This window comes from Geotrypetes seraphini, chromosome 6 (genome assembly GCF_902459505.1).
Source record: "Geotrypetes seraphini chromosome 6, aGeoSer1.1, whole genome shotgun sequence".
Taxonomy (NCBI): Eukaryota; Metazoa; Chordata; class Amphibia; order Gymnophiona; family Dermophiidae; genus Geotrypetes; species Geotrypetes seraphini.
In genome coordinates this window covers 111,923,730-111,950,520 of record NC_047089.1, presented here as the reverse complement: position 1 = coordinate 111,950,520, position 26,791 = coordinate 111,923,730, and the positions used below count along the sequence as shown (strand labels likewise).

Genomic DNA, 26,791 nt, shown 5'->3' with positions numbered 1-26,791 from the left:
CAGGCTCCGTGGATGATGTCACTCACATGTGAGAATAGGCTGCTTGTTCTGGGATAAACACTCCTTCAGGCTCGAATGCAGAGGAAAAAAAACTATAAGGGGCAGCATAGCCTTCTGTAAAGTAGGACGGATTCAGAAAAAAAAAAAATCTAGTGGATTCTTTCTACAAGGTTCGCTGCTACAGGGAAATTATCCGTTTTTACAGAATGATACACCTATTGCACTGGAAAGCAATTTTCTAATATTGCTAACCTATTTGAGCTGGTTTTGTAGATATTTCCCTGTGTCAAATTTAGACTACTTGTAGATAATTTTGCAGATAAAGGACAACACACACATACCTATTATCCCAGGCCATGCTAAATCTTCATTGTCATCTCTTTCTTTTCCCGGAGCAAGTTGATTAAACTGATCTAGATGTTCCATGAGTCCCCCCAGTAGTGGAATAGTTCCAGTCTCTTGCATTAACCCAGCATTTTTACTGAGCAACAACATAACAGAAACTACCAATTCTGGAAGGAGCACACCTAGAAAACAGGAATAAATCAACACTTTAAAGAACTACTGTATCTTTTTCAACAAGAAAAGTCTGACATACTCATTGAAAACTATTTCTAAATTTTGTGCAGTATCAAATTAATACTTTCCAGTGACAAAGAAGTGTCAGAGGTTCCCAGAATACCAGAGTAGAATTCTACAAACAAATGGATTACTCTGATCTTACTGTGCAGCCCTTTTTAAGTAAAAGCAAATTACCTGTCTGCCACCCTTACAATTCCATACCTTTCTTACAATCCTCTAATCTCCTCTCCCTATGCTATCATCCACTGGCAGTCTTAAAAAAATGTCAGTCTTAAAAAATGTTATCACCCTTTTGTTCATTTTTTAAGGAAAAATTGATGAGTCGAAAATTACCAGTTAAATCTCCCTCCACAACATGAGACACTTCTGCAAAGTGCCTGTGACTTATACAAGCAATGTTTGTTGCCACAGGCAGTATATCACCAATATGTGTACACAGGAGGATAGTGTATTTCTTCAGCAAGGATCCAACTCCAAGAAGTTTAGGATCTACAAAAATGGAAAAGATATGGTCAACTAGCAGGCAAATATTAACTTTCTGATATCTTTCATAATTTTTTTTTCTATTTATACAATGATTAAGAAAGCAGCAACTGCAAAGCTTTCATAAATTGTTATAGTATATGAAAGGAAGAATTTTACCAGCTCTAGACTTAAATGCTTCATTCCTTAATTCTACTTTTAAATTTTACAATGCTTAGATCTATTAATCTACCAATCATAAACATTTTAAAATGTTTGATTTGCAAGTACTTTGCTAGCAAAGGTAGGGCAGGAAAATGGAAAATTAGGTTTCCAGTCTTTCCATGTACACAAATATTAATGATAGCAAGAATGTAGAGTTCACTATCTCATGGTTTGGTAAGGAAGACAGAATACCTATAAAATATTAGGATGGCAGCTTTGTTGCATAAAACTTTTAACTCATTGCTCACATGAAATTAAACAGTCTTTTTCCAATAACTTTCAGGAGATCTATCATTCAAATCTCACCACTCCTGCCCATTCCATTCAGGATTGGCTTGAGAAATTGCCTATTCCAAATTTAAATTCTACCCTTAAAACAATTATTGACAGACTCTTTACTGTCTCTGAAGTCTCCTCCATTATCAAAAATGCGGAGGTACAGATAAGCTTCCTGCTGAGCTGTATCATGCAATGCGAGACCAATTTTTACCTTATTTGATGGAATTCTTTAATAAGATTACAGAAGTTCATTGTTTATCTGAGTCCTTTTATTCAGCAGTCATAACAATGTTAGCTAAAGAGCAAAATGATCCTATTTGCTCAAGCTATAAACCCATACACTTATTAAATATCTATTATAACATATTTACTAAAATTCTGAGTAAAAGGATAGAACAAGCAGTTTCAGAATGTATACACCCAGACTGGTTTTTATAATTATTAGGAGATATGGTGCCGATAACATTAGATGACTTCTCAATATATTGTTGCTTTCAACAAAGATAACTCAGAAATCTCAACAGATGTCGAAAAGGTCTTTGATAAGGGTTGAGTGGCACTACTTATTCTGTGTTTTGGAATCTTGGCATGGGCCAACCTAATCTAAACTGGTACTACTGGACTGCTTGCCTTACGACAGTTCATTACAAGATTAATTCTCTTACTCAATCCAACTGGGTGTGTTTAGAAGATTCCTTAGTACATTTTCTATATATTACTGTGTCTCAAACTTTTTTGAGCCAGGGCACACTAAAGGTAGTGGCCACAGCTCAAGGCACCCAGAAGAATGCGGACGTCACCGTGATGACATCACGCTGACATCCACATATGCGCAAAGGCCCTACAGATAGGCACTAAAATGCCAGTAGGGTGTGCCAGCAGGGAAGTCTAACAAATAACAACTGAGTACCTCCAACCACAGACCTCCCAAACTCCACCCTAGACCCAACCAAGCTCTTCCCCAGATCCTACCCCCTTTACTAATTGTAATGCAATTTTTCCCATTCATTTTTCATATACACACAATATACACAGCAGATATAAATTCTCAAAAGTGACACATTTCAATCACTATATTGAAAATAAAATCATTTTCCCTACCTTTGTCTAGTGACTATTTTTCTGTGCTTTAAACTATGTTTCCAGGGCCTTCTTATCCATTGACTGTTTTTCTCTCCGTCTTCACTTTCTGCCTTGAATCCATCTTTGGCATTAACTTAACATTCAATATTTCCATTTTTCTGCTTTCTTCTCAAAATCTACTTTTCCATGTCTTCCTATCTCTCTCTCCTTCCCTCCTATTTCAAGTTTAATGGTTATTTGATATATCGCTTATCATAATACTAAGCGATTATACAAAATATTTAAAATCAGGAGGTACACAACAAAAATACATATTATGAGATACATTCTATGACAATGGACTAACATGGCACAAAAGGACTAAGGGTGAGCTACAATAAGGTATAATAAAGGAGAGAAAACAATAAAGAAGGCTAGAACAAAGGGGAGGGGATAGGAGTTTTATTCAAACTGTTGACTATCTGCACGGAATGGAGAGAGAAGAAAGTAGACGATTAGATCATTGTTCAAAGGCGTCTCTATATAAAAAAGCTTTAAGAGCTCCTTTAAATTTATCTTGGCTTGCTTCCTCTCTAATGTAAGGGGAGAGAGCATTCCAAGTGAGGGGAGCAGTTACGGTGAAACAGGAGTCCCAGTGAGTGCCAAATGTATTAAGAGTAGGCACAAAAAGTAAGTTTTGGGAAGATCTGAGTGTTCTAAATGGGGTATGAGGGATAAGTAACTTATCAAATAAGGACAGTTCTCTGGATTGAAGTGTTTTAAATGTAAGTAAATGCAACTTTGAAAGTGATTCTATGACGGAAAGGGTGCCAATGGGCATTTTTCAAAAATGGAGAAGCATGGTCTTATTTCTTAGAATTAGTGATGATTTTAATAGCTGTATTTTGGATTAGTTGGAGTTGTTTGATTTCTGTTGGATATATTCTGATGTGCAAGGAGTTGCAGTAATTGAGTTTTGAAATTACTAGTGAACGAACTAAAATATTGAGGATAGATCTAGAAAGTTGGCTAAAGATTGGATCATTCATAGTTTGTAAAAGCAATTTTTGACAACGGCGCTTATCTGGTGATGATAATTTAATTTATTGTCAATGATGACACCCAGAATTTTGGTGGAATGAACCTTTTCGATTGGGCAGTTGTCAATAAGAAAAGCTGTGGATAATTAGATACCTTCTTTCCACGGGAATAAGACAGTTGGTCTTGGATATGCTAAGGGAAAGCATGTTGTCTCTGAGCCAATTATGGATGTTTGTTAGCTTTGCACTGATATCCTGAATTTCATTCAAATTAGTAGGGTCAATTGGATGAATGAGCTGGATATCGTTTGCGAGGAATAAGGTAGATGTTAAACAACAAAGGTGAGAGCATTGACCCTTGAGGAATGCCAAAAAGATTTGAGTAGGGATTCGATATAAAGTCATTGTAGGTCACAGTAGAGGTGCAATTTGTAAAGTAGGGACGAAATCAGTATAGTACCTGGTTTTTGATCCCGACTGAAGATAATCTGTTCAGGAGCAGAGCGTGGTCGACAGTATCAAAGAGATTAGGATGACAGACTTATGATGATCTAAGAAGTATTAGATTAAGGTGGTCAGGCTTAAAAGGGAATGTTCTGTGGAATGATGCTGTCGAAAGCCAGTTTGATTGGGGTGTAAAATATTTTTTTTTTTCCACAAAATTTGATAGTTGATCGTAGACTACTTTTTCTGTCAATTTGGCCAAAAATGGAAGGTTAGCAATGGGATGGAAATTATTACAATCATTTAATAATAATTTATGATTTTTTATTATTGGGTGAAGTATAGAGTGTTTCCAAGACATAGGCATGATAGATGTATTTAGGCTTTGGATGACAAATTTAGAGATAAAGAGAAAAAAACGATGGAAGAATTTTTTAAGAATGAACGGAGAACTGAATCAGTATTTGACCCTTTGGGGTTGAAGGAATGAATGAGTCGTTCTAGCTCATTGTAAGAAGGAATGGAGAAATTTGCAAAGGTGGAGTTGAGAGGGCTCGAGTCTTCATCCTGAAAGTTATTATTGGTGGGATCATATTTTAACATTTTTGATCTAATAAGATTGATTTTATCCTGGAAAAAAACAGCAAGCTGCTGAGCAGTGGGTGAGTCATTTTGATTTGAACTTGGTAAGTTTTTTTTAGGATGGAGAATAGTGCCGGTGAGTGTTTTGCTTTCTTTATACATTTAGTAAAGTATTTTTTTTTTCTAGGTTGATGGATTCCTTATAGAACTGGGAGTGCTGTTTGTATTTATGAATATTTTGAGGACTTGGGTTGGAGGCCATTTGCGTTCAAGGTAACGAAGCTGTTGTTTAAGGAGTAAATCCAAGTTATACCATGGGTTCCTCTGCTTTTTTGATGAGATAAGGTGAGTAACAGTAGGGGAAAAACTATCAAGAAGGGTTTTGAACACCTTTTCACAGTTGGCAATTTGTTTATCCAGGGGGGTATTGTAAAGGTCATGAGTGTCCATTGAAGAGAGGAAGAAATTTTTAGGAACTAAATTGCTGAAATCTCTAGTGGAAATTTTCTTGGGGGGAAGAAAAGAAGTGGGTGTCTGGAGAGAAAGTTCGGATATTATAAGAAAATGATCAGTCCGACGTCATCTTGCTAAATGGCTGCTTAGAGCAGGAGCTCCATCGGGGCTTTTGTCTAGAATTGAGATTTGAGCTTCCAAAGTGAGTGTTCTGCACTCTTTTGGTCTCGCTGTGCTCCCTTATCATGGCAACTCGCAAAAGCTTTGATAATTTTAAATTTTTCAGCGAATCGGCAGATAAATCGGGCTCTGAGGCGCTTGGAGATGTGGGGGAGAAAAAAAAAGATGGCGGCCGGCCCTGCAATTCAGTCGGAATCTGAAGATGAGGGCATTCCGGATCAGCAGGGGGAGGATGGAGACGCGCCTAAGAAAACCATGACAGATGGTTTCAAGAATTAAAGGCAGAGATTATCGGCGTGCTGGGCGATGTGAAAGCGGCGATTGCTGATCTTAGATCAGAGGTCAGTAAGTTGGGAGCCAGGGTATCGGCCTCAGAAGACCATGTGGCGATGCTTTCTACTGCTGTGTCTGCTAATACTGATGCTAAGAGCCGAATTTCCACTGAGCTCCATGATCTTCAGAACCAGGTTGAGGACCTTGAGAATCGCTCTCGGCGCTGTAATCTGCGCTTCAAGGGAATCCCTGAAAGTGAGGCTTATAAGGATTGCAAAGCGGTGGTACGTGCCTTTTGTGAACACCTGCTGCGGGCTGATGGTGCTGAAGTGCCTGATTGTATAGTGCTGGTTCGAGCCCATCGCAGTTTGGGGGCAGTGCATGGCCAGGGCACCCGCGATATCATCGCTTGCTTTGGGGAGTTTACCTTGAAGGAACGTATTTTGCTGGTTGGCCACCGACAAGCTGCTCTTCAGTGGAAGGATCTAGCTGTGGGAGTTTTTCAAGATTTTGCCTGGTCTACCTTACAGAAGCACAGAGTGTTTAAAGATGTTACTCAAGCTCTGCGCTTTGGGGGTCATAAGTATCGTTGGCTCTTTCCTCAATGGTACTTCTAAATGTGTGAGCACGGTGGCGGAGGCCTGGGCAGAGATGAGAGCTCTGGGCTGTGCGACTACGATGGAAGGAGCTCGGCCTCCAGCAGTGGCCTCTACTTCTGCACAGAGCGAGACTTGGCATACGGCGTTGCGCTCTAGCAGGAAATCTGCTAAGCCCCAGCCCTGAGGGCATTTAATCCTATTCTAGTGAACTTTTGGCTGTTCTCTCAGGCCTGGCCTGTTCCTTTTTGAGATTCTTTCCCTTGCCTCCCTCTGATCTGGTGGCATGGGAATAACTGGGGAAAATTGGGACTCTTGCTGGAGCCTGTGCTCTTTTGTAACTGTGTTTTACCTTTTATGCATATTTTGTTATCAGGTTGCTGGGGTTTGGGCTTTGGTTGGTTGCGTGTATGGGGCTTGGTCTTGTGTGGGAGTGTTTGGGGTATGCATTTGGGGTGGGGGTATGCAGTGTGGCATGTTGGGTATGATTGAGTGGGAACAATTTGGAAATTACATAGTTATTGGTAATGGGTGATGATTGCCTTCGGGGAAGGATTGCACTTCTACAAGCTGGCGAATCCAGGCAATCAGGGTTTGACGCAGCGTCGGGGAAGGGGGTGGGGTCTGGGGGGGTTAGGGAGGGGGGTGGGACGGGGAGTGTGGTTGTTAAGCTTTTTACAGTGGGTTCTTGGAATGTTAATGGACTTAATAGTCCGGGTAAGCGTAGTATTGGGTATAGGGAATCGGTCAAAATGAAATGGGATGTCTGTTTACTTCAGGAAAAACACTTGAGGCCCAGAGATGTGGCGGTTTTACGTTCACCTTCTTTTGATCAGGTCTGGTCCCATCAGGGGTTGACTCCTGGTAAAAGGGTGGGTGGGCTTGCCATACTAGTCAGAAAGGGGCTAGGTCTCGTGGTGAACCAAGTTTATCGTGATGGTGCTGGTCGATGTCTGGCTCTAGTGGCTTTTTTACAGGGACGCTTCATCACAAGTATTAATCTGTATGGTCCCAATGTAGGACAAGCTGGGTACTTTGACTCTCTTAGAGCTGATTTGGTAGATTTTGTGAAGGGGTCTATATATCTTGGTGGGGATTTTAATGTTACAACTGATGTTCATTTAGAATACTCTTTGGGTGGGACTCGCTCCCCTTCCAGAACTTCTCGAAGGGCTTTACTGACTCTGTTTTCTGCTCTGGGATTGGTCGATTGCTGGAGGTTGTCTCATCCTACGCAACGATCCTACACTCATTATTCTCATGCTCACCAATCGTATGCACGTATAGATGGGATATGGGCTCATCGTAATATGTGGGGTGGGATAAGACTAGCTGAGATTGGTTCTATCCAGATTTCAGATCATGCGCCGGTCTGGATAGCATGTGCGGGATTTTGGGAGGAGGGAGGTATCATTTTTGGCACTTCAATGAGGCTTTATTAAAGGATCTGGCTGTAGTTCGGGAGGTGGGTATAACCGTTGACTAGTACCTTCAACATAATGATAATGATATGGTTAGTGATGCTACTTTGTGGGATGTGCTGAAGGTGGTGATCTGGGGAGTCTTTATAAAATGGGGTGCTCGCTGTAAAAGAATGCGGGCACAACGTTCTTTGTCCCTTCATGAACAATTGGAGAAGCTGGGGAGGTTGCATCAGAGACACCGGAACCCTTTGGTATACGAACAACTTTTGAAGGTTCGTGCGGAGCTCTCTTTATTGTAGTTGGAAGATTATGAGTTTTTGAGGTTGCGTTTGAGACAAACGATTTATGAGTATAACAATAAATTTGGGTCTCGCTTGGCCCGCTTTATTAAATTAAAGCAAGCGAGAGCGGCTATTACTTGTATACAAGACTCTGTGGGTACCACTCATTGTACAGACCAGGATATTCAGAAAGTTTTTCTTTCTTATTATTCTGATTTGTATCGGGCGTCAGCGGGGCGGACTACTACTGCTGTTGACGGATATCTGTCAGCGTTACGGCTTCCCCAACTTTCGGACTCTGATCGAGACCTTCTTAATGAACCTATCGAGCTGGGGGAAGTCCTAGGTGTCATTGCCAATTTGAAATTGGATAAGTCGCCAGGGCTGGATGGGTATACTAATCAATTCTACAAACAATTCCGTGTAGTTCTGGCTCCGCTGTTGGTTCGCGTTGCAAATGGAGTGAGGGGCAGTTCTCCACTGCCCTCCTCAATGGGGTAGGCTGGGATATCGGTCTTGCTTAAGCCAGGAATATACCCCACAGGGTGTGGCTCATACCGTCCAATATCACTGTTGAATACTGATGCAAAAATTTTGGCGAAAGTTTTGGCTCTTCGATTGGGCAAGGTGCTGCCCACTCTGGTACATTTGGATCAATCGGGCTTTGTTCAACGTCGGCAGGTTTGTGACAACATTAAAAGAACGTTACATCTGTTATGGGCAGCCCAGCAGACCCCTGCTAATATTGCCTTTTTGGCAATTGATGCTGAAAAGGCTTTTGATCAGGTTGCATGGGAGTTTTTATGGCAAGTGATGCATAAGATGGGGTTGGGCTCTTATTTTTTGGCCTGGGTGCAAGCCTTTTACAGGGCTTCTAAGGCCTCGGTGCGGATTAATGGGAGGTATACTGAATTTTTTTCCATAGATAGGGGGACCCAACAGGGTTGTCCCCTGTCTCCATTGTTATTTGCCCTTTCTATGGAACCTCTGGCTATTCGTATTCGGGCACATGAGGACTTAAGGGGAGTGCAGGTAGGTGACTTGGAACATCGTATAGCCGTTTGCTGATGATGTTTTGTTGTTTGTTCAGGATCCGGAGGCCTCCCTACCGATTCTGGTTGATCTTTTTTCGGAGTATGGGCTAGTATCAGAGTTTAAGGTGAATATGGATAAATCTGAACTTTTGAGGGTTATCTTGGGTGAAACGGATTGACAGCACCTATCGGCTCGGTTCCCTTTTCGCTGGGCTCCTGGGGTCCTTCGCTACTTGGGGATACGCTTGCCCATAGATTTAACCCAACTATACGAGGTCAATTATGCTCGGATTGTTAAACAGATTCGGATAAACATTCAAAGATGGAGTGGTGGGGTCGCATTGCCGTTATAAAAATGAATGTTTTGCCTCGCTTACTTTTTCTGTTCCAAACATTGCCGATTCCTGTCCCTTCTTTGGTTTTGAAGCAGTTACATACCTTGTTTTTTCGTTTTATTTGGCAGGGGAGGCCACCTCGCCTTTCTCGGCATGCTTTGTGGGCAGCCAGGTCATGTGTGCTGTGCCTAACTTGTTTTGGTACTTTCGGGCCGCTCAATTACGTCTTCTGTTAGACTAGGAGATTGCTGACTTTAAACTGGCGGTGTGTATGGAGCAACATTTTGCGGGCCCCCATTGTTGAAAGTATTGGCTTTGGTCGTCTTCCATGGGTGGCGTGCGCTTGGAGTGTAGGGGGAATCCGTTTTTGGACCATCTTTTGAAAATGTGGTGCAATACACGCAAGCGATGGGGAGATGGGGTTGGCCCATCGATTTTTGGTGCGGTATGGGAGGAGCCTTTGTTCCCTGTTGGTAGAGAGAGTCGTACTTTTGAGCGGTGGGCCCATTCGGGGTTGTGTACCTTTCGGGATGTACTTCAGAAAGGGGTCCTGGTGTCTTTTGAAACCTTTCAGCTTAGTAATGCCTTGTCCAACGGTGATTTTTTGGCCTATTCTCAAATTCGTCATTTTATTCATTCCTGAGGTTGGGATAGGGGGGTCCCTCCATTCTATTGATCCTTTTGGTCATATGTGGTATACTCTCCGGATCCTTCCTAAACCTATTTCTGTTCTTTACCAATATTTTGGGGGCTTTTTTCCTTTTCCCTCTACCTATCAGAGGGTCTGGGAGGTAGATTTGAGCTGTACATTTTCTGCACAGGAGTGGGCCACGACTTGTGCAGAAGTTGGAAAGGCCTCCTCTTGTGTTCTTATCCAGGAAAATGCCTATAAATTGTTTACTATGTGGTATTACACACCGATACGTCTCCATCGTATGTTTCCTGGAGCTTCGGCTTTGTGTTGGAGATGTGGGAATGCCCCGGAGACCTTTTTACATATTTGGTGGGAATGTCCAATTTTACAGCCTTTCTGGACTTCTGTGGTGGGTTGTTTATCTCAATTGTTACAAATTATCTTGCCTTTTTCTCTACAGGGTTGTTTGTTAGGCCTTTATAATGTATGTTTACGTTCTTGGCAAACTAAGCTCAGGCGCTGGGGATTGGCTGCTGCCAAATGTTTGATCGCCTCTCATTGGACGCAGGTGGTTGCGCCTACCCAGCTGAAGTGGATTTTAAAGCTTAGACTCATCAGCACTATGGAACTTTCTATTGCGAAGCAACATGGTCATTATTATACATATACCCAGACTTGGTCTCTGATAAAGGATAAAGTGAATTCCTTGCATTGACTGTATTTCTGTGGGTGGGGGGGGACTGTTGTTAGGGGGGCTCTGCTGCAGAATCAACAGGAGAACTCTCATTGCTGTTTGTAGGGCTTGGGGATGGGTTGTGGACTTCTGGTTGCGGGTGGGTATGGGGTATTGATTGTCTTACTGGTTTTATTACCTGTGTTATGTGGATTTAATGTTTGGTTCTGTTGTATGGCTGTTGGTAATTGGCCGGTCCCTGCTGCCCATATTCATGTTTGTATGTTTCAAAACTTTTCAATAAACACTTATAAATAAATTTAAAAAAAAAAATGATCAGACCACGGAACAAGGACAACGGAAGGATTTTCAAAATTAACTGTTTGATTAGATGGAACCAAAATCATGTCTAGGATATGCCCTTTTGAGTGGGTAGGAACAGAGATTGAGGGTACTGGCCAAGTCAAAAGCGGTCAAAACGGCAGTCAGGGAGGCCAAACTCCGAATGGAGGAGAACTTTGCGAAGAACATCAAGAAAGGCGATAAATCTTTCTTCCGGTATATTAGTGACAGAAAAAGAAACACAGATGGGATAGTACGCCTTAAGAAACCCAACAGGAACTATGTAGAATCGGACTCAGACAAAGCCAAACTTTTAAATGAAAACTTCTGCTCGGTCTTCACTTGCGAGGCGCCGGGATCCTTGTATCTTGGCATAATTTACAGACCCCCAAGATAACAGGATGACCTGGATATGGAAATAATCGAAGATATAGAAAATATCACCTTGCGTGGGGACACAGTATTGCTAGGTGACTTCAACATGCCTGATGTGGATTGGGTTACACTTACCTCTGCTTCCGGCAGCAGCAGGAGGCTATTAAACTCTATGAAAGGAGCAAGCCTCAGGCAACTGGTGTTGGAACCGACAAGGGATCAGGCAATACTGGACCTGATACTTACCAATGGAGAAAGTGTCACAGAGGTCTCGGTGGGCGACACATTGGCCTCCAGTGACCACAACATGGTATGGTTCAATATCAGGAAAGGTTTCACTAAATCTACTACACTAACCAAAGTCCTCAAATTCAAGGACACAAATTTCAAAGAAATGGGAGACTTCATTCACCAGGCGCTACAAAGCCAAGAAGAAACCGATAACGTGGAAGACATGTGGTCGACTTTGAAAGCAACCATACAAGAAGCAACAAACCGCTATGTAAAATCAGTAAGTAAATGGCGAAGGAACAATAAGCCACAGTGGTTTACTGCGGAGATCTCAGACCTGATAAAGGAGAAGAAAAAAGCATTCATCTCTTACAAACAATCAGGGAAGCAGGACTCTAGAGCAGACTACCTGGCCAAATCAAAAGCCGTCAAAACAGCAGTCAGGGAGGCTAAATTCCTCATGGAGGAGTCTCTAGCAAAGAACATCCAGAAGGGAGATAAATCCTTCTTCAGGTATATCAGTGATAGAAGAAAAAACTCAGGCGGGATTGTACGTCTTAGGAAACCAGACGGAGACTATGTGGAAAAGGATTCGGAAAAAGCCCAACTATTAAATGAATACTTCTGCTCAGTCTTCACCCGAGAAGCGCCAGGGCTCGGCCCTCAGCTACAGACAAGGGTTGGCTCAGTTGACCCGTTTAGTAACTTTGAGTTTACGCCCAGCAGTGTCTACGGTGAGCTGTCAAAGCTCAAGGTTAACAAAGCAATGGGGCCGGACAACCTGCACCCCAGGGTGCTTAGGGAGCTGAGTGATGTCTTGGCGGAGCCACTGTCCGCGCTCTTCAACCTCTCCCTTAGTACAGGCAGCGTCCCGTTGGACTGGAGGACGGCTAACGTCATTCCACTCCACAAGAAAGGCTCAAAGATGGAGACAGCAAACTACAGACCAGTGAGTCTAACATCGATAGTGAGCAAACTAATGGAAACTCTAATCAAACACCAATTAGATAAGATCCTGGATGAGGAGAATCTACGGGATCCCCGACAACATGGATTTACTAAGGGGAGATTCTGCCAATCCAACCTGATCAGCTTCTTTGACTGGGTAACGGAGAAGCTGGATATTGGGGAGTCCCTGGACATCGTGTACCTGGACTTTAGCAAAGCATTCGATAACGTACCACACCGCAGGTTACTGAGCAAGATGAGTTCTATAGGATTAGGTAACACATTGACGAAATGGGTTGGGAGCTGGCTTGGAGGTAGGCTCCAAAGGGTGGTGGTGAACGGCACCCCCTCCGAAATGACGGAGGTGATTAGTGGAGTACCACAGGGCTCAGTCTTGGGACCAATCCTATTCAACATCTTTATAAGAGACTTGGCAGAAGGGCTTCGAGGTAAAATAACATTATTCGCCGATGACGCCAAACTAAGTAATGTAGTGGGCAAATGCACAACAGACGAAGATTCAGTGCCCGACAACATGATGCACGACCTACTCCTACTGGAGCGATGGTCTAGGACATGGCAACTCAACTTCAATGCCAAAAAATGCAAAGTTATGCACCTGGGCAGCCAGAATCCATGCAAGTCTTATACCCTTAATGGCGAGATCCTAGCAAAAACGGTAGCAGAACGAGACTTGGGGGAAATCATCAGTGAGGACATGAAGTCTGCCAATCAAGTGGAGCAGGCTTCGTCCAAGGCAAGACAAATCATAGGCTGCGTACGAAGGGGTTTCGTCAGTCGTAAGGCGGAAGTCATTATGCCATTGTATAGATCCATGGTGAGGCCCCACCTGGAATACTGTGTGCAATTCTGGAGGCCGCATTATCGCAAGGATGTGCTGAGACTGCAGTCGGTGCAAAGAATGGCCACCCGGATGGTCACGGGACTCAAGGATCTACCATACGAAAAACGGCTTGACAAATTACAGCTATACTCGCTCGAGGAGCGCAGAGAGAGGGGAGACATGATCGAGACATTCAAGTATCTTACGGGCCGCATCGAGGCGGAGGAAGATATCTTCTTTTTCAAGGGTCCCACGACAACAAGAGGGCATCCGTTGAAAATCAGGGGCGGGAAACTACGAGGTGACACCAGGAAATTCTTTTTCACTGAAAGAGTGGTTGATCGCTGGAATAGTCTTCCACTACAGGTGATTGAGGCCAGCAGCGTGCCTGATTTTAAGGCCAAATGGGATCGCCACATGGGATCTATTCACAGGGCAAAGGTTAGGGGAGGGACATTAAGGTGGGCAGACTAGATGAGCCGTGGGCCCTTATCTGCCGTCTATTTCTATGTTTCTATGTTTCTATGATCCGGCCCTCAGCTGCCGACAAGGGAAAACTCGGAAGACCTGTTTTGAAATTTCAAGTTTACGCCCAGCAGTGTCTTCGAGGAGCTATCAAGACTCAAGGTGAACAAAGCTATGGGACCGGACAAACTACACTCCAGGGTGCTCAAGGAGTTGAGTGACGTCCTGCACTCTTCAATCTTTCCCTAAGTATAGGAAGAGTCCCGTTGGATTGGAAAATGGCTAACGTCATTCCACTCCACAAAAAGGGATGCAGGACGGAGGCTGAGAATTATAGACCGGTGTGTCTCACATCGACAGTGAGTAAACTTATGGAAACACTAATCAAACGCCAAATGTATACGATCCTGAACGAGGAGAATCTACAAGATCCCCTTCAACATGGTTTTATGAAGGGAAGGTCCTGCCAATCAAATCTGATCAACTTCTTTGACTGGGTAACAAGAAAGCTGGATTTAGGGGAGTCCCTGGACGTCGTATACTTGGACTTCAGCAAAGCGTTTGATTGCGTCCCACACCGCAGGTTATTGAGCAAGATGTGCTCGATGGGACTGGGTGAAACATTAAGCGCATGGGTTAGAGACTGGCTTAGAGGTAGACGTCAGAGGGTAGTGGTAAACGGTACCCTCTCCGATATGACGGAGGTGATCAGCGGAGTGCCGCAGGGCTTGGTCTTGGGCCCGATCCTATTTAACATCTTCGTAAGAGACTTGGCTGAGGGGCTTCGAGGTAAAATTACATTATTCGCCAATGACGCCAAACTATGCAACATGGTAGGCAACCGCACAACCGACAAAAGCTCAATGCCCGACAGTATGATGCAGGACCTACTCCTGCTGGAGCATTGGTCAAAGATTTGGCAACTAAGTTTCAATGTCAAAAAATGCAAGGTCATGCACCTTGGTGGCAAAAATCCATACAGGACTTACACCCTAAATGGTGAGATCCTAGCAAGGACTGTAGCAGAACGTGACTTGGGGGGTGATCATTAGCGAAGACATGAAGACTGCCAATCAAGTGGAGAAAGCTTCATCCAGGGCTAGACAAATCATGGGCTGTATCCGTAGAAGTTTTGTCAGACGTAAGCCCGAGGTCATAATGCCGTTGTACAGATCCATGCCATTGTGAGACCCAATCTGGAATACTGTGTACAATTCTGGAGGCCACATTATCAAAAAGATGTGCGGAGAGTTGAGTCGGTTCAGCGAATGGCCACCAGGATGGTCTCAGGACTCAAGGATCTCCCTTATGAGGAACTGGGTAAGTTGCAGCTGTACTCACTCGAGATATTCAAATATGTCACAGGCCGTATTGAGGTGGAAGAGGATCTCTTTTTCCTTAAAGGGCCCACGGCAACAAGAGGGCATCCGTTGAAAATCAGGGGTGGGAAATTTCATGGTGACACCAGAAAATATTTCTTCACCGAAAGGGTGGTTGATCGCTGGAATAATCTTCCACAACAGGTAATTGAGGCAAGCAGCGTGCCAGATTTTAAGAAAAGATGGGATTGACATGTGGGATCTCTTCATGGAGGTAGTTAGGGGGTGGGCCATTAGTGTGGGCAGACTAGGTGGGCCGTGGCCCTTTTCTGCCGTCATGTTCTATGTCTCTATGTTACTAAGTTAAGGTCCTGGGCGAATGTTAGGAATTCAGAAGTAAAAAGGTTCTTGGGGTCGTCAAAATGGAGGTGGAAATTGGTAGAGGTCGAAAATTTTCATGGTCTGACATCTCTCTCCTTCCCTCCTCCCCCCCTAGTGGTCTGATGAGATCTCTCTCCTTCCTTTCCCCACTTCACAGTCCTTCCCATAATCTGGCAGCTCTCTTTACTACTATTATTATTTCTATAGCGCTACCAGACTCCCCTCCTTCTATTCCCTGGTCTGATATCTCTCCCTTCATTTAATCATCTCTCCCCCCTCCCCTAGTGTAACATTTCTCTTTCCCTTCCTCCTTTCTGCCCCCTGCAATCCATCTCCCTGCCCTTCCTCCTTTCTGCCCCCCCTCCCAGTCAAACATTTCTCCCTCCTTTCCATCAGTCCAACTTTTTTCTCTCTTCCTCCTGAATGCTTCTCCTCTGGTCCTCCTTCCCTCCCCCAACCAACATCTCTCTCTCTCTCCATCCATGAGTCAAACTTTTCACTCTGCCCTCTCCCCCTTCCGCAGAATATAACATTTCTCCTTCCCTCCTTTCTGTCCTCCCCATCCATCTCGCCTTCTCCATGAGTCCAACACTTTTTCCTTCCTGCACGATTTCTCTCTCTGTCCTTGCATCTTCCCTCCAGTGGCATCCCTCCTTCCCACCCCCCAACCCAACATGCTCCCTCTCCATACACAATCTCATCCTCCCCTCCAGTGTGTAGCACCTTTCTTTTTCCTCCCTTTCTGCCAGGTACAGCACCTCTTCTCCTTTTTTACCTCCCCCTGTCTAGCAGTCCCCTTTTCCTCCTCCCCCTGTCCAACAGTACACCTTCTCCCCTGTTCAGCATTACCACTTCCTCCTTCCCTCCCCCCGTCCAGCAGTACCAATTTTCCTTTTCTGCTCCCTATATCCAACAGTATCCCTTCTCTCTTCCCTCCGCCCTTGTCCAGCATTACCACTTCTCTCTTCCCTCCTCCCCCGTCCAGCAGTAGCACTTCACCCTTCCCTGCTCTCCATGTCCAACAGTACCCCTTCTCCCTTCCCTCCTCCCCTGTCCAGCATTACTTCTTCTCCCTTCTCTCCTCCCCCCTGTCCAGCAGTACCTCTTCTCTCCTCCCTCCTCCCCATGTTCAGCAGTACCCCTTCTCCCTTCCCTCCTTCCCTGTCCAGCATACCTCTCCTCTCTCTAAGCTAGCGGCAGCTCAGTGTGGTTTTAACTTCGCCACACAGCTCTGCCCACTCCCTGACATCACCCGAAGCAGACTCGAAGCTACCCCTTAAAAGGGGAGGAGCCAAAGCTGCACAGCTTCAGAAGATCCAGCTTGCCAGCTTGCCTGAGTTCGGGGCAGGCAGCTGAAGTCGGGCAGAGGAGGGAGAGGAGAAAATCCACCGAAGAAGGCAAGAGGGAGCAGAGAGAAGGCAGAGGGTGAGGGGCTGAGGCGAGAGGTAGCTCCGCCCACTCCCTGACATCACCCGAAGCAGACTCGAAGCTCCCCCTTAAAAGGGGAGGAGCCAATGGCGCATGGCCGTTCGGCGCGCGGCAAAGGCGACCGACAAAGGCGCTCACCTTAGTGAGAGCGCCTTTGCGAAGGGCCTCAAGAAAGGCCAAGTCACTATACACAAGGACACCAGGGAAGGACAGCAAGCAGGCAGAGAGGGATAGAGAGAGGACACTAGCAGCAGGCAGAGAGAGAGAGGACACTAGCAGCAGGCAGAGAGAGAGAGGACACCAGCAGCAGGCAGAGAGAGGCGACATCAGCAGCAGGCAGAGAGAGAGAGAGGACACTAGCAGCAGGCAGAGAGAGAGAGAGAGAGGACACTAGCAGCAGGCAGAGAGAGAGAGAGAGAGAGAGAGAGAGAGAGAGACGACACCAGCAGCAGGCAGAGAGAGAGAGGGAGAGAGAGAGGACACCAGCAGCAGGCAGAGAGAGGGAGAGAGAGAGAGGACACCAGCAGCAGGCAGAGAGAGAGAGGGAGAGAGAGAGGACACCAGCAGCAGGCAGAGAGAGAGAGAGGATACCAGCAGCAGGCAGAGAGAGAGAGGACACCAGCAGCAGAAAGAGAGAGGACACCAGCAGCAGACAGAGAGAGAGAGGACACTAGCAGCAGCAGGCAGAGAGAGAGAGAGAGGACACCAGCAGCAGGCAGAGAGAAAGAGGGAGAGAGAGAGGACACCGACAGCAGGAAGAGAGAGAGAGGGAGAGAGAGAAGACACCAACAGCAGGAAGAGAGAGAGAGAGAGAGAGGACACCAGCAGCAGGCAGAGAGAGTGAGAGAGAAAGAGAGAGAGAGAGAGAGAGAGATAGGGAGGACACCAGCAGCAGGCAGAGAGAGAGAGAGAGGACACCAACAGCAGGCAGAGAGAGAGATAAAGAGAGAGGACACCAGCAGCAGGCAGAGAGAGAGAGAGAGAGAGAGAGAGAGAGGACAACAGCAGCAGGCAGAGAGAGAGAGAGAAAACGACAATGGAAGCAGAGGGAAACCAGAAGATGAGTTTTCCAGTGTTCTGCACAGACTGTCATATGTATGACTACCTCCCCTCGGGGAGACAGTCAATATGTATGCGGTCGGTGCCAGGAGCTGGAAAGCTTGAAGAAGGAAGTAAAGCGACTAGAGGACAAAATACAGGAGCTAGAAGGGCTTCACACTACAGAGGACCCAATCAGGACAGCTATAGACTTCATGAATGAGAGATACATTGAGGAGGTCAGGGAACTCGAGAAATTCATTGAGGAAGCCTACAAGAGGAGAGTGGAAGAAATGAACTTCAGATGAACAATGAAGTTACACCAACATGGAAGGGAGAACAAGAAGCAGATGACCTCATAGAAGACACCCACAGAGGAACATCGCAAGAGGGGGAGAAAATGGCTAGTCGATGCCCAGGAGAGGAAGTAGCGAAGCACACCGAAGACATTGACCTGAGACTGAAGCGAAACCTAAAGAAGGGAAAGTCAGCAATCCTAGTGGGAGACTCGATCCTGAGGCATGTGGACAGCTACATAGCAGGAGGGAGAGAGGATCGACTGGTGACCTGCCTCCCAGGAGCGAGAACCAAGGACATCGTGGACAAAATTGGAAAGATCCTGGAAGGAGCAGAGACGGAAGAGACCACAGTAATGATCCACATCGGGACGAACGATGTCAGCAGGAGAGACTACATAAAAAGCAAGCTGAAAGAACAGTTTAAGATTCTGGGAAGGAAGCTGAAGATGAAGACCCAGTAGATAGCGTTCTCAGAGATCCTACCGGTACAGAGGGCAGATGTGAAAAGGAGGGAGGAACTACAATCAATAAATGCGTGGATGAGAAGGTATCCCGTGAAGATACCGAGGGGAAAAATGGCTGGGAAGAAACAATGGACAAATTACAGGAGTCGACTAACCCAGAAGAGGAGGTTAGAAGGATTGTAACAAAAGAAAAGAAACTAAAGACCGAAGCACTGGGAAAGGAAATGAAGACAAGAAAATACCAGGATCTAAATTGCATATATACTAATGCAAGGAGCATAAGAAACAAAATGGGGGAATTAGAAGCCATGGCCAATGCAGAGGACATAGACATCATTGGAGTCTCTGAAACATGGTGGAATGAAGAAAACAAATGGGATACAGCACTGCCGGGGTACAAGCTCTATCGCCAGGACAGAAAGGAGGTGGAATAGCCCTATACATAAAAGAAAGCATAAAATCGACAAAAATGGACACAGCAGAGACGACCAACAAGCTGGAATCGCTATGGGTTAAAATATCGGGAAGGAAAGGGCCTGAAATAAAGATGGGCCTATACTATCATTCACTTGGGCAAACCGAAGATATAGATGAAGAAATGGAAGCTGAGATGAAGCGAGAATGCAAAAGCGGTAACACGGTTATTATGGGAGACTTCAACTACCCCGGAATAGACTGGAGTCTTGGAAGCTCAAAATGCGCTAGGGAGACAGAATTCCTGAAGGCTTTACAAGATTATTTCATGGAGCAGCTTGTTAGAGAACCAACGAGAGGAAATGCCACTCTGGATCTAATCCTAAATGGGTTAAGGGGACCTGCAAAGGAAGTAGAGGTAGTGGGACCGTTGGGAAACAGCGATCATAACATGATCAAGTTCAAGATTGAGGTAGAAATACCGAAAGGAAAGAGAACCATAGCGACAACTTTCAACTTCAGGAAAGGAAACTACAAAGCAATGAGGGAAATGGTAAGGAAGAAACTTAGGAAGACTTCCAAAAAATGGCAAACGGTAGAACATGCCTGGTCTTTTCTCAAGAACACAGTGAGCGAGGCGCAAAATCTGTATATCCTCAGATTCAGAAAGGGGTGCAAAAAGAGTCGAACAAAAGACCCAGTGTGGATAACTAAAATAGTGAAGGAAGCGATAGGCAATAAGAGAAATGGAAAAAGGACAAAACTGAGGGGAACAGGAAAGAGTACAGGAAGTATCAAAAAGAATGTCACCGAGTGGTTCGAAAAGCCAAAAGAGAGTATGAAGAGAGGCTAGCCAGTGAAGCATGAAAATTCAAACCGTTCTTTAGATATGTTAAAGGGAAGCAACCGACTAGAGAGGAGGTGGGACCGCTGGACGACAGAAACAGGAAGGGAGTGGTGAAGGAGGAGAAAGAAGTGGCAAAAAGACTTAACATGTTCTTTTCATATGTATTTACAAACTAAGACACTAAACTAAACTAAACTAAACCTTGGGTTTATATACCGCACCATCTCCACGAATGCAGAGCTCGGCACGGTTTACAGGAAGAAAGATGAGAGAGGAACTACATACATCCAACATACTGAGCAATTCTTCAATGGAAATCAAGCAGAAAAATTAACATCCATGGAAATGAGCCTTGAAGATGTATGCAGGCAGATAGAAAAACTAAAAACTGACAAATCCCCAGGTCCAGATGGAATCCATCCAAGGGTTCTGAAGGAATTAAAGGAGGAGATAGCGGAACTACTGCAGCAAATTTGCAATCTATCCCTGAAAAGAGGCGTGATCCCGGTGGACTGGAAGATAGCCAACATTACGCCCATCTTTAAAAAGGGATCAAGAGGTGACCCGGGAAACTACAGACCGGTGAGTTTGACCTCTGTTCCGGGGAAAATGGCGGAAGCACTGATAAAAAAAAACATCGATGAACATTTTGAAAGCAACGAACTTCTGATAACCAGCCAACATGGTTTCTGCAAGGGGAGATCGTGCCTAATGAACTTATTGTACTTCTTCGAAGGAATTAACAAACGGATGGACAAAGGAGACCCCATAGACATCATATATCTAGATTTCAAAAAGCCTTTGACAAGGTGCCCCATGAACGCCTACTCCGGAAACTGAAGAACCATGGGGTGGAAAGAGACGTACATAGATAGATCAGAAACTGGTTGGCGAGTAGGAAACAGAGGGTAGGAGTGAAGGGCCACTACTCGGACTGAAGGAGGGTCACGAGTGGGGTCCCGCAGGGCTCGGTGCTCGGGCCGCTGCTATTTAATATATTCATAAATGATCTAGAAACAGGGACGAAGTGTCAGATAATAAAATTTGCGGACGAAACAAACTATTTAGTGGAGCTCGGACTAAAGAGGACTGCGAAGAATTGCAAAGGGACTTGAACAAACTAGGGGAATGGGCAACGAGATGGCAGATGAAGTTCAACGTTGAGAAATGTAAAGTATTACATGTGGGAAACAGAAAGCCGAGGTACTACTATACGATGGGAGAGATGTTATTGAATGAGAGTACCCAAGAAAGGGACTTGGGGGTAATGGTGGACATGACAATGAAGCCGACGGCACATTGCGCAGCAGCTGCTAAGAAGGCAAACAGAATGCTAGGCATAATCAAGAAGGGTATTACAATCAGAATGAAAGAGGTTATCCTGCCGTTGTATCAGGCGATGATGCGTCCACATCTGGAGTACTGCGTCCAATATTGGTCGCTGTACCTTAAGAAGGATATGGCGATACTCGAGAGGGTTCAGAGGAGAGCGACACATTTGATAAAAAGTTTGGAAAAACTTTCATACGCTGAGAGATTGGGAAAACTGGGACTCTTTTCCCTGGAGAAGAGGAGACTTACAGGAGATATGATAGAGTCTTACAAGATAGAGAGGGACAGATTCTTCAAACTTTTGAAAAATAAAAGAAGAGGGCATTCAGAAAAGTTGAAAGGGGACAGATTCAAAACGAATGCTAGGAAGTTCTTCTTTACCCAACGTGTGGTGGACACCTGGAATGCGCTTCCAGAGTGCGTAATAGGGCAGAGTACGGTACTGAGGTTCAAAGGATTGGACAATTTCCTGCTGGAAAAGGGGATAGAGGGGTATAGATAGAGGATTACTGCACAGGTCCTGGACCTGTTGGGCCGCTGCGTGAGCGGACTGCTGGGCACGATGGACCTCAGGTCTGACCCAGCAGAGGCATTGCTTATATTCTTATGTTCTTAAGTAGTTTAGCCGCGGTTTCATCAGGCAGCCTCAAGCCTTTGCTAGGTCAGCCCACTTTGATGATTCAATGTGGAACGGTCTAGCAAAGGTCCTGAGGCTGCCTGATGAAACTGCGGCTAAACTACTGCTAGCGGCAGCTGTGTGGCGAAGATAAAACCACACAGAGCTGCCACTGCTGGTCCAGGGAAGGGGAGAGAAGTCGAAGGCAGGAGTCCCGGAAGACACGCATCCAAAAGTCATACCCGGTAGAAGTCAGCTGACACAGACGCTGGAGCCTCTCTTCCTGCCCAGTGTGCCGTGGCACACTTAAAATCTCAGAAGGCACAGTAGTGTGCCATGGCACACAGTTTGCGATACACTGCTATATATTATTGACTTTTCTTTTCTCTGATAAAGATATGTAACATGCTCACTTAAATAACCATCCCCTTTTTAATCATCTGTGCTATATAACTGGAAGAAAATTTGTATTGACTGAAAACCTCATCAATTTTCCCCAATCACTTCTCTCCTAGCCACTAAAACTGTTAAAAATTTAAATCTCTCAACAGATTTAGCTAACTTCCCTATGTCTAGATTCATCAATAATGGCCAGTTGCGAACAATGGATAATTAGCAAAATTCAGCTCATTTGAGGCTCTTTTTCTCAATACTCCAAATTCATTATTATTTCAGTTAAGTTATGTTCCTAGCATATGGGGCTTTATCGGGTTTTAAAGCCAATATGGCTAAAATGGAGATACTTAATATATTGGTACCGGAATCGGATATACCTGGTATTAAACGGGTGGTGCCCTTTCGTTGGGTTAAGGGCCCTATCAGGTATTTGGGTATACAGTTGGGGATGGATTGGACGTCCTTATTTCAACTTAACTATATTCCCCTGGTGGCGTCCCTGGCTAGGGATAATGATCGGTGGGATAACTTATGTGTGTCTTGGATGGGGCGCATGGAGGTATCTCGGATGTTGGTGTTACCTAAGTTTTTATATTTTTTTCAAGTTTTGCCTATAGAAATCCCTAGGAAGTACTTTATCCGTTGGCAGCGTAGCCTCTTACGGTTCGTGTGGGGAGGCAGACGTCCCCGGGTGGCTCAATGGGCCATGTTTAAGTTTAAGGCAGAAGGGGGGTCTGGGGATCCCCCATCTGGAGCATTACTACCGAGCAGCTCAGTTAAGAGCGGGTGTGGAGTGGCATGCGCCCTCTTTGAAGTTATGGGTGCAGGTTGAACAAGGAATGCTTGGGTCACTTCTGGGGGGGGATTTGGGGGTGCGGGAGTTGGGGACCATCTCTAATCCATTCACTAACTAGACGCTGTGGATCTGGAAAGGTGAAGCTCGCAAACTGCTTTTTTTAAGAGCAAGGGGGTGCACCTTCTTCCATTGTGCCATGCCTCTGATTTTGTGCCGGGGAGAGATGGGGGGATCTTTGTGAGGTGGGCCAGGAAAGGGTTGCAGTACTTTGGCCAATTCTTGGAGGGTGAGACCATCCAGGCTTTTCCTGAGCTCCAGGCCCTTTATCAGTTAGATTCTAGGGAGCTTTTCCCATAATGCCAGGTGAAAATTTATTTGCAACGGGCTTAACGGGCTGATGCCGCGGTTTATACCTGCTCGGCCTTTGAGCAGTTGTTGGGATCCCCAGTGCGCAGAGGATGCATTTCCCTGCCATATAAATGGGTGCATCAGGACGGGGCTCGGAAACCTTCGTTTCTTGTGGCTTGGGAACGGGACTTGGGGCAGGTGTTCGATGAAACCTTATGGGAAACTATTTCGCTTCGGATACACCATTTAGCAGTGGCTCCTGTGCTGGTGGAGAATGCTCTTAAAATGCTAGTCCACTGGTACATGACCCCGGTTCACCTGAGTAAGATGTCTGTTCAGGGCTCAGCTTTATGCTGGAGGGGCTGTGGGCAGCGGGGAACTTTTTTTCATATGTGGTGGAGCTGCCCTTCACTTCAAAATTTTTGGAGACAGGTGTTTCAGTATGTGGGGGCTCTCCTTCAGGTGTCCCTCCCAGAAAGAGCGGAGGTGGCCTTATTGGGGTTTCCCACGGGAGGGGACGATGGTACCCAGGATAGACTAGTACGGTTGGCGTTCACAGCGGCTAGGCTGACTGTGGCTCGCCATTGGCGCAGCACGATTATACCCACGCTGCCTCTTATGAGAGACAAATTGGGGTGAGTCTGTGAAAGGTACAGGCTTTCGACCCTGTTGACTAGACAATGGCAGCAATATTACGATATCGGGGGGAGATACCTGGAAGTGGAGGAATTGGATGTGGGGAGCTTTGCTGTCAGCTGACTTACTGAACCGGGAATGGATTTGGGTATTGGGGGTTTGTATTATTCTGGTTTTGTGCTTTTCTTTGTTCGATTTTGTATTTTTTCTCCTTCCTTTAACTAGGGCGCTAAGACGCCCCTTGGGGGGATTTCTGGTTTATAGGGGATGACGGGTGTTGTATGCTGTTACGGGGGGTGGGGGGGGGGGAGGGCTGAGAGGGAGGGGGGGTTGTTATCAGAGGGTTTTGCTGTTCTGCAGATTGATTGACTATACTGTTTTTGTACTGTACTGCTGTGTTGGTGAGTGGTTCTTTGTTATAAATAAACAATTACAAAAAAAAAAAAATAATAATAAGTTATGTTCCTACTGACCAACTTATTTGCCCATTAAAACCATTTGAAGAAACTTTGAGGTACATAATCGAAACAGAAATACATCTAAAACCCTGCCTAATTCGGCATTTGGACAATTAAAAAGACAGGTTCGTCCAAATGCCGATAATCAAATGGGTTTTAGAAGTATCAGCTTAGGCTTTTGCTGTGATGCTGTACACCCAGAGTGAAAAGGGGCGTTTTTGAAGGAGTGGTTAGGACAGGAGGTAGAAGGGATGTGGGTCGACCTAGACTTAATAATAATAATAATAACTTTATTCTTCTATACCGCTACAATCTTGCGACTTCTAGGCAGTTTACATTTAAGAGAGCTGGACATTCAGTGAGTTACAATATGCAGATAGTCAGAGGAAATACAGAGTACAACAACTTTAAGAAAGCAAAAATATAAAATGTACAGTTTGCTAAGAATTTTCTGAGAGGACCTGTTAGGAAAAGGTCGCGAATTACAAAAAATACAGCGAAAATTACAATATACAGTTTAAGAATTTTCAGGGGGGACATATTAGAAGAAATGTCCCAAATTGCAAAATACGGTTTGATTAGGATTTCAGAGAGGGCATATTGGGAACGAGAAAAGAAAGAAGTGTTCGGTGAAGATTCTGTTTAGGTGATATATCTGTCAAATAAGGCAGTTTTTATGAGTTTTCTAAAAGCGTTGTAGATCAGTCTAGCTTTATTAATGTAGTTGTCTAGCCAGTGTTGTTGTTTGTTTGCTTGGTACGCGAAAGGTCTATCCAGAAAGATTTTGTATTTACAATTGGTAATGCTTGGGTATGCAAAAAGATAGCGGTTTCTGGTTTGTCTTATAGGGCTGTAGAATATGAAATGAGATAGCAAGTACGTAAGAGTTAGTCCCCAAACTAGTTTGAAACATATGCAGGAGAACTTGAAAATTTTTTGTGCCTTGACTGACAGCCAGTGCAGTAATTTGTAGTAGGGGGTGACATGGTCGCTCTTTTTTAATCTAAATATCAAGCGGACCGCTGTGTTCTGAATAATTCTAAGTTTCCTCACTGTTTTTTTAGTTATACCCATATAAACGATATTGCAATAGTCCAGAGTAGAAAGCACTAGTGATTGCACTAGTAATCTGAACGATAATGGGTCAAAGTATTTTTTGATGGTCTTTAATTTCCATAATATCAGGAAACATTTTTTTACCACTATATTCCTGTGTTCAACCATTGTCAGGTGTGTGTCTAATGTGACTCCCAATATTTTTATTGTATTAGTAATCGGGTAATCGTTGTCTTTTATATGTAACGTTGTGTTGGTAATTTTATCTGTTGGGCTTGCAAGGAAGATTTTTGTTTTTTCTGTGTTAAGTTTCAGTTTGAAATTGATTGTCCAATGTTCTATTTCGGTCATAATATGAGAAATGTATTTTGAGGTTTCGTTTGTAATGCTGTTCACTGGGATTAAAATGGAAATGAAATTTGCATATATGTAGTAGTTCAAGTTTAGACTTTGCAGTAAGTGCCCTAGGGATGATATGTAGATGTTGAACAGTGTGGGTGAAAGTGGTGAACCCTGTGGCACTCCCGAGGGGTTTCTCCAGGAGTTTGAGTATATCCCACCACTAACTATTTGGTATGATCTCTTTGTTACGAAGCCCTGTATCCAGTTCCTTGCTTTTCCCATGATTCCTATTGCATCTAGGCAGCGTATCATTATTTTGTGGTCAACTAGGTCAAAAGCACTGCTGAAGTCTAGTTGTAGAATAAGAGCACTTGTTCCTTTGCTGAATAGGCCATATAAGTGATTTAGGATCAAGACTAGGACTGTCTCTGTGCTAAATTCTTTCCTGAATCCTGATTGGTGTTTGTTTAGTATGCTGAATTTGTCTAGATATTTCACTAGCTCCATGTTGACCAATCCTTCAAGTATCTTGGTAAATACGGGGAAGCTTGCTATGGGTCTATAGTTAGTTTTCAAAGCTAAAGAGATTTTTTGATCTTTTGGGATGGGTGTGATTAATATATGTCCCATTTCCTCGTGAAATGTTCCTTCCGTGAGAGTAGTTGTTATCCAATTGAATAGGTCCTTTTTAAAGTCTATTGTGGCTGTTTTCAGGGTCTTGGAGGGAAATACGTCTAGGAGGCAATTTGATTTAGTATATTTATTGAAAAGGGTTAGAAATTGATGCCAATTGGGAGGTTCGAAATGGTTCCAGATCATGTCTACTCTGGGTTCTTTTTCGAGTGGTCTGATTTGGA

At 44.6% G+C, this 26,791-nt stretch overlaps 1 protein-coding gene across 1 annotated transcript in view; it reads right to left on the bottom strand.

Annotated features, from left to right (window-relative positions):
• Positions 1-26,791, bottom strand: part of HERC2 (HECT and RLD domain containing E3 ubiquitin protein ligase 2) — a 3,346,202-nt gene that overhangs the window by 2,670,227 nt on the left and 649,184 nt on the right. The window contains 2 exon segments of the mRNA XM_033948978.1: positions 342-527; positions 916-1,071. Of these exon segments, the coding sequence (XP_033804869.1) occupies positions 342-527; positions 916-1,071 (342 nt within the window).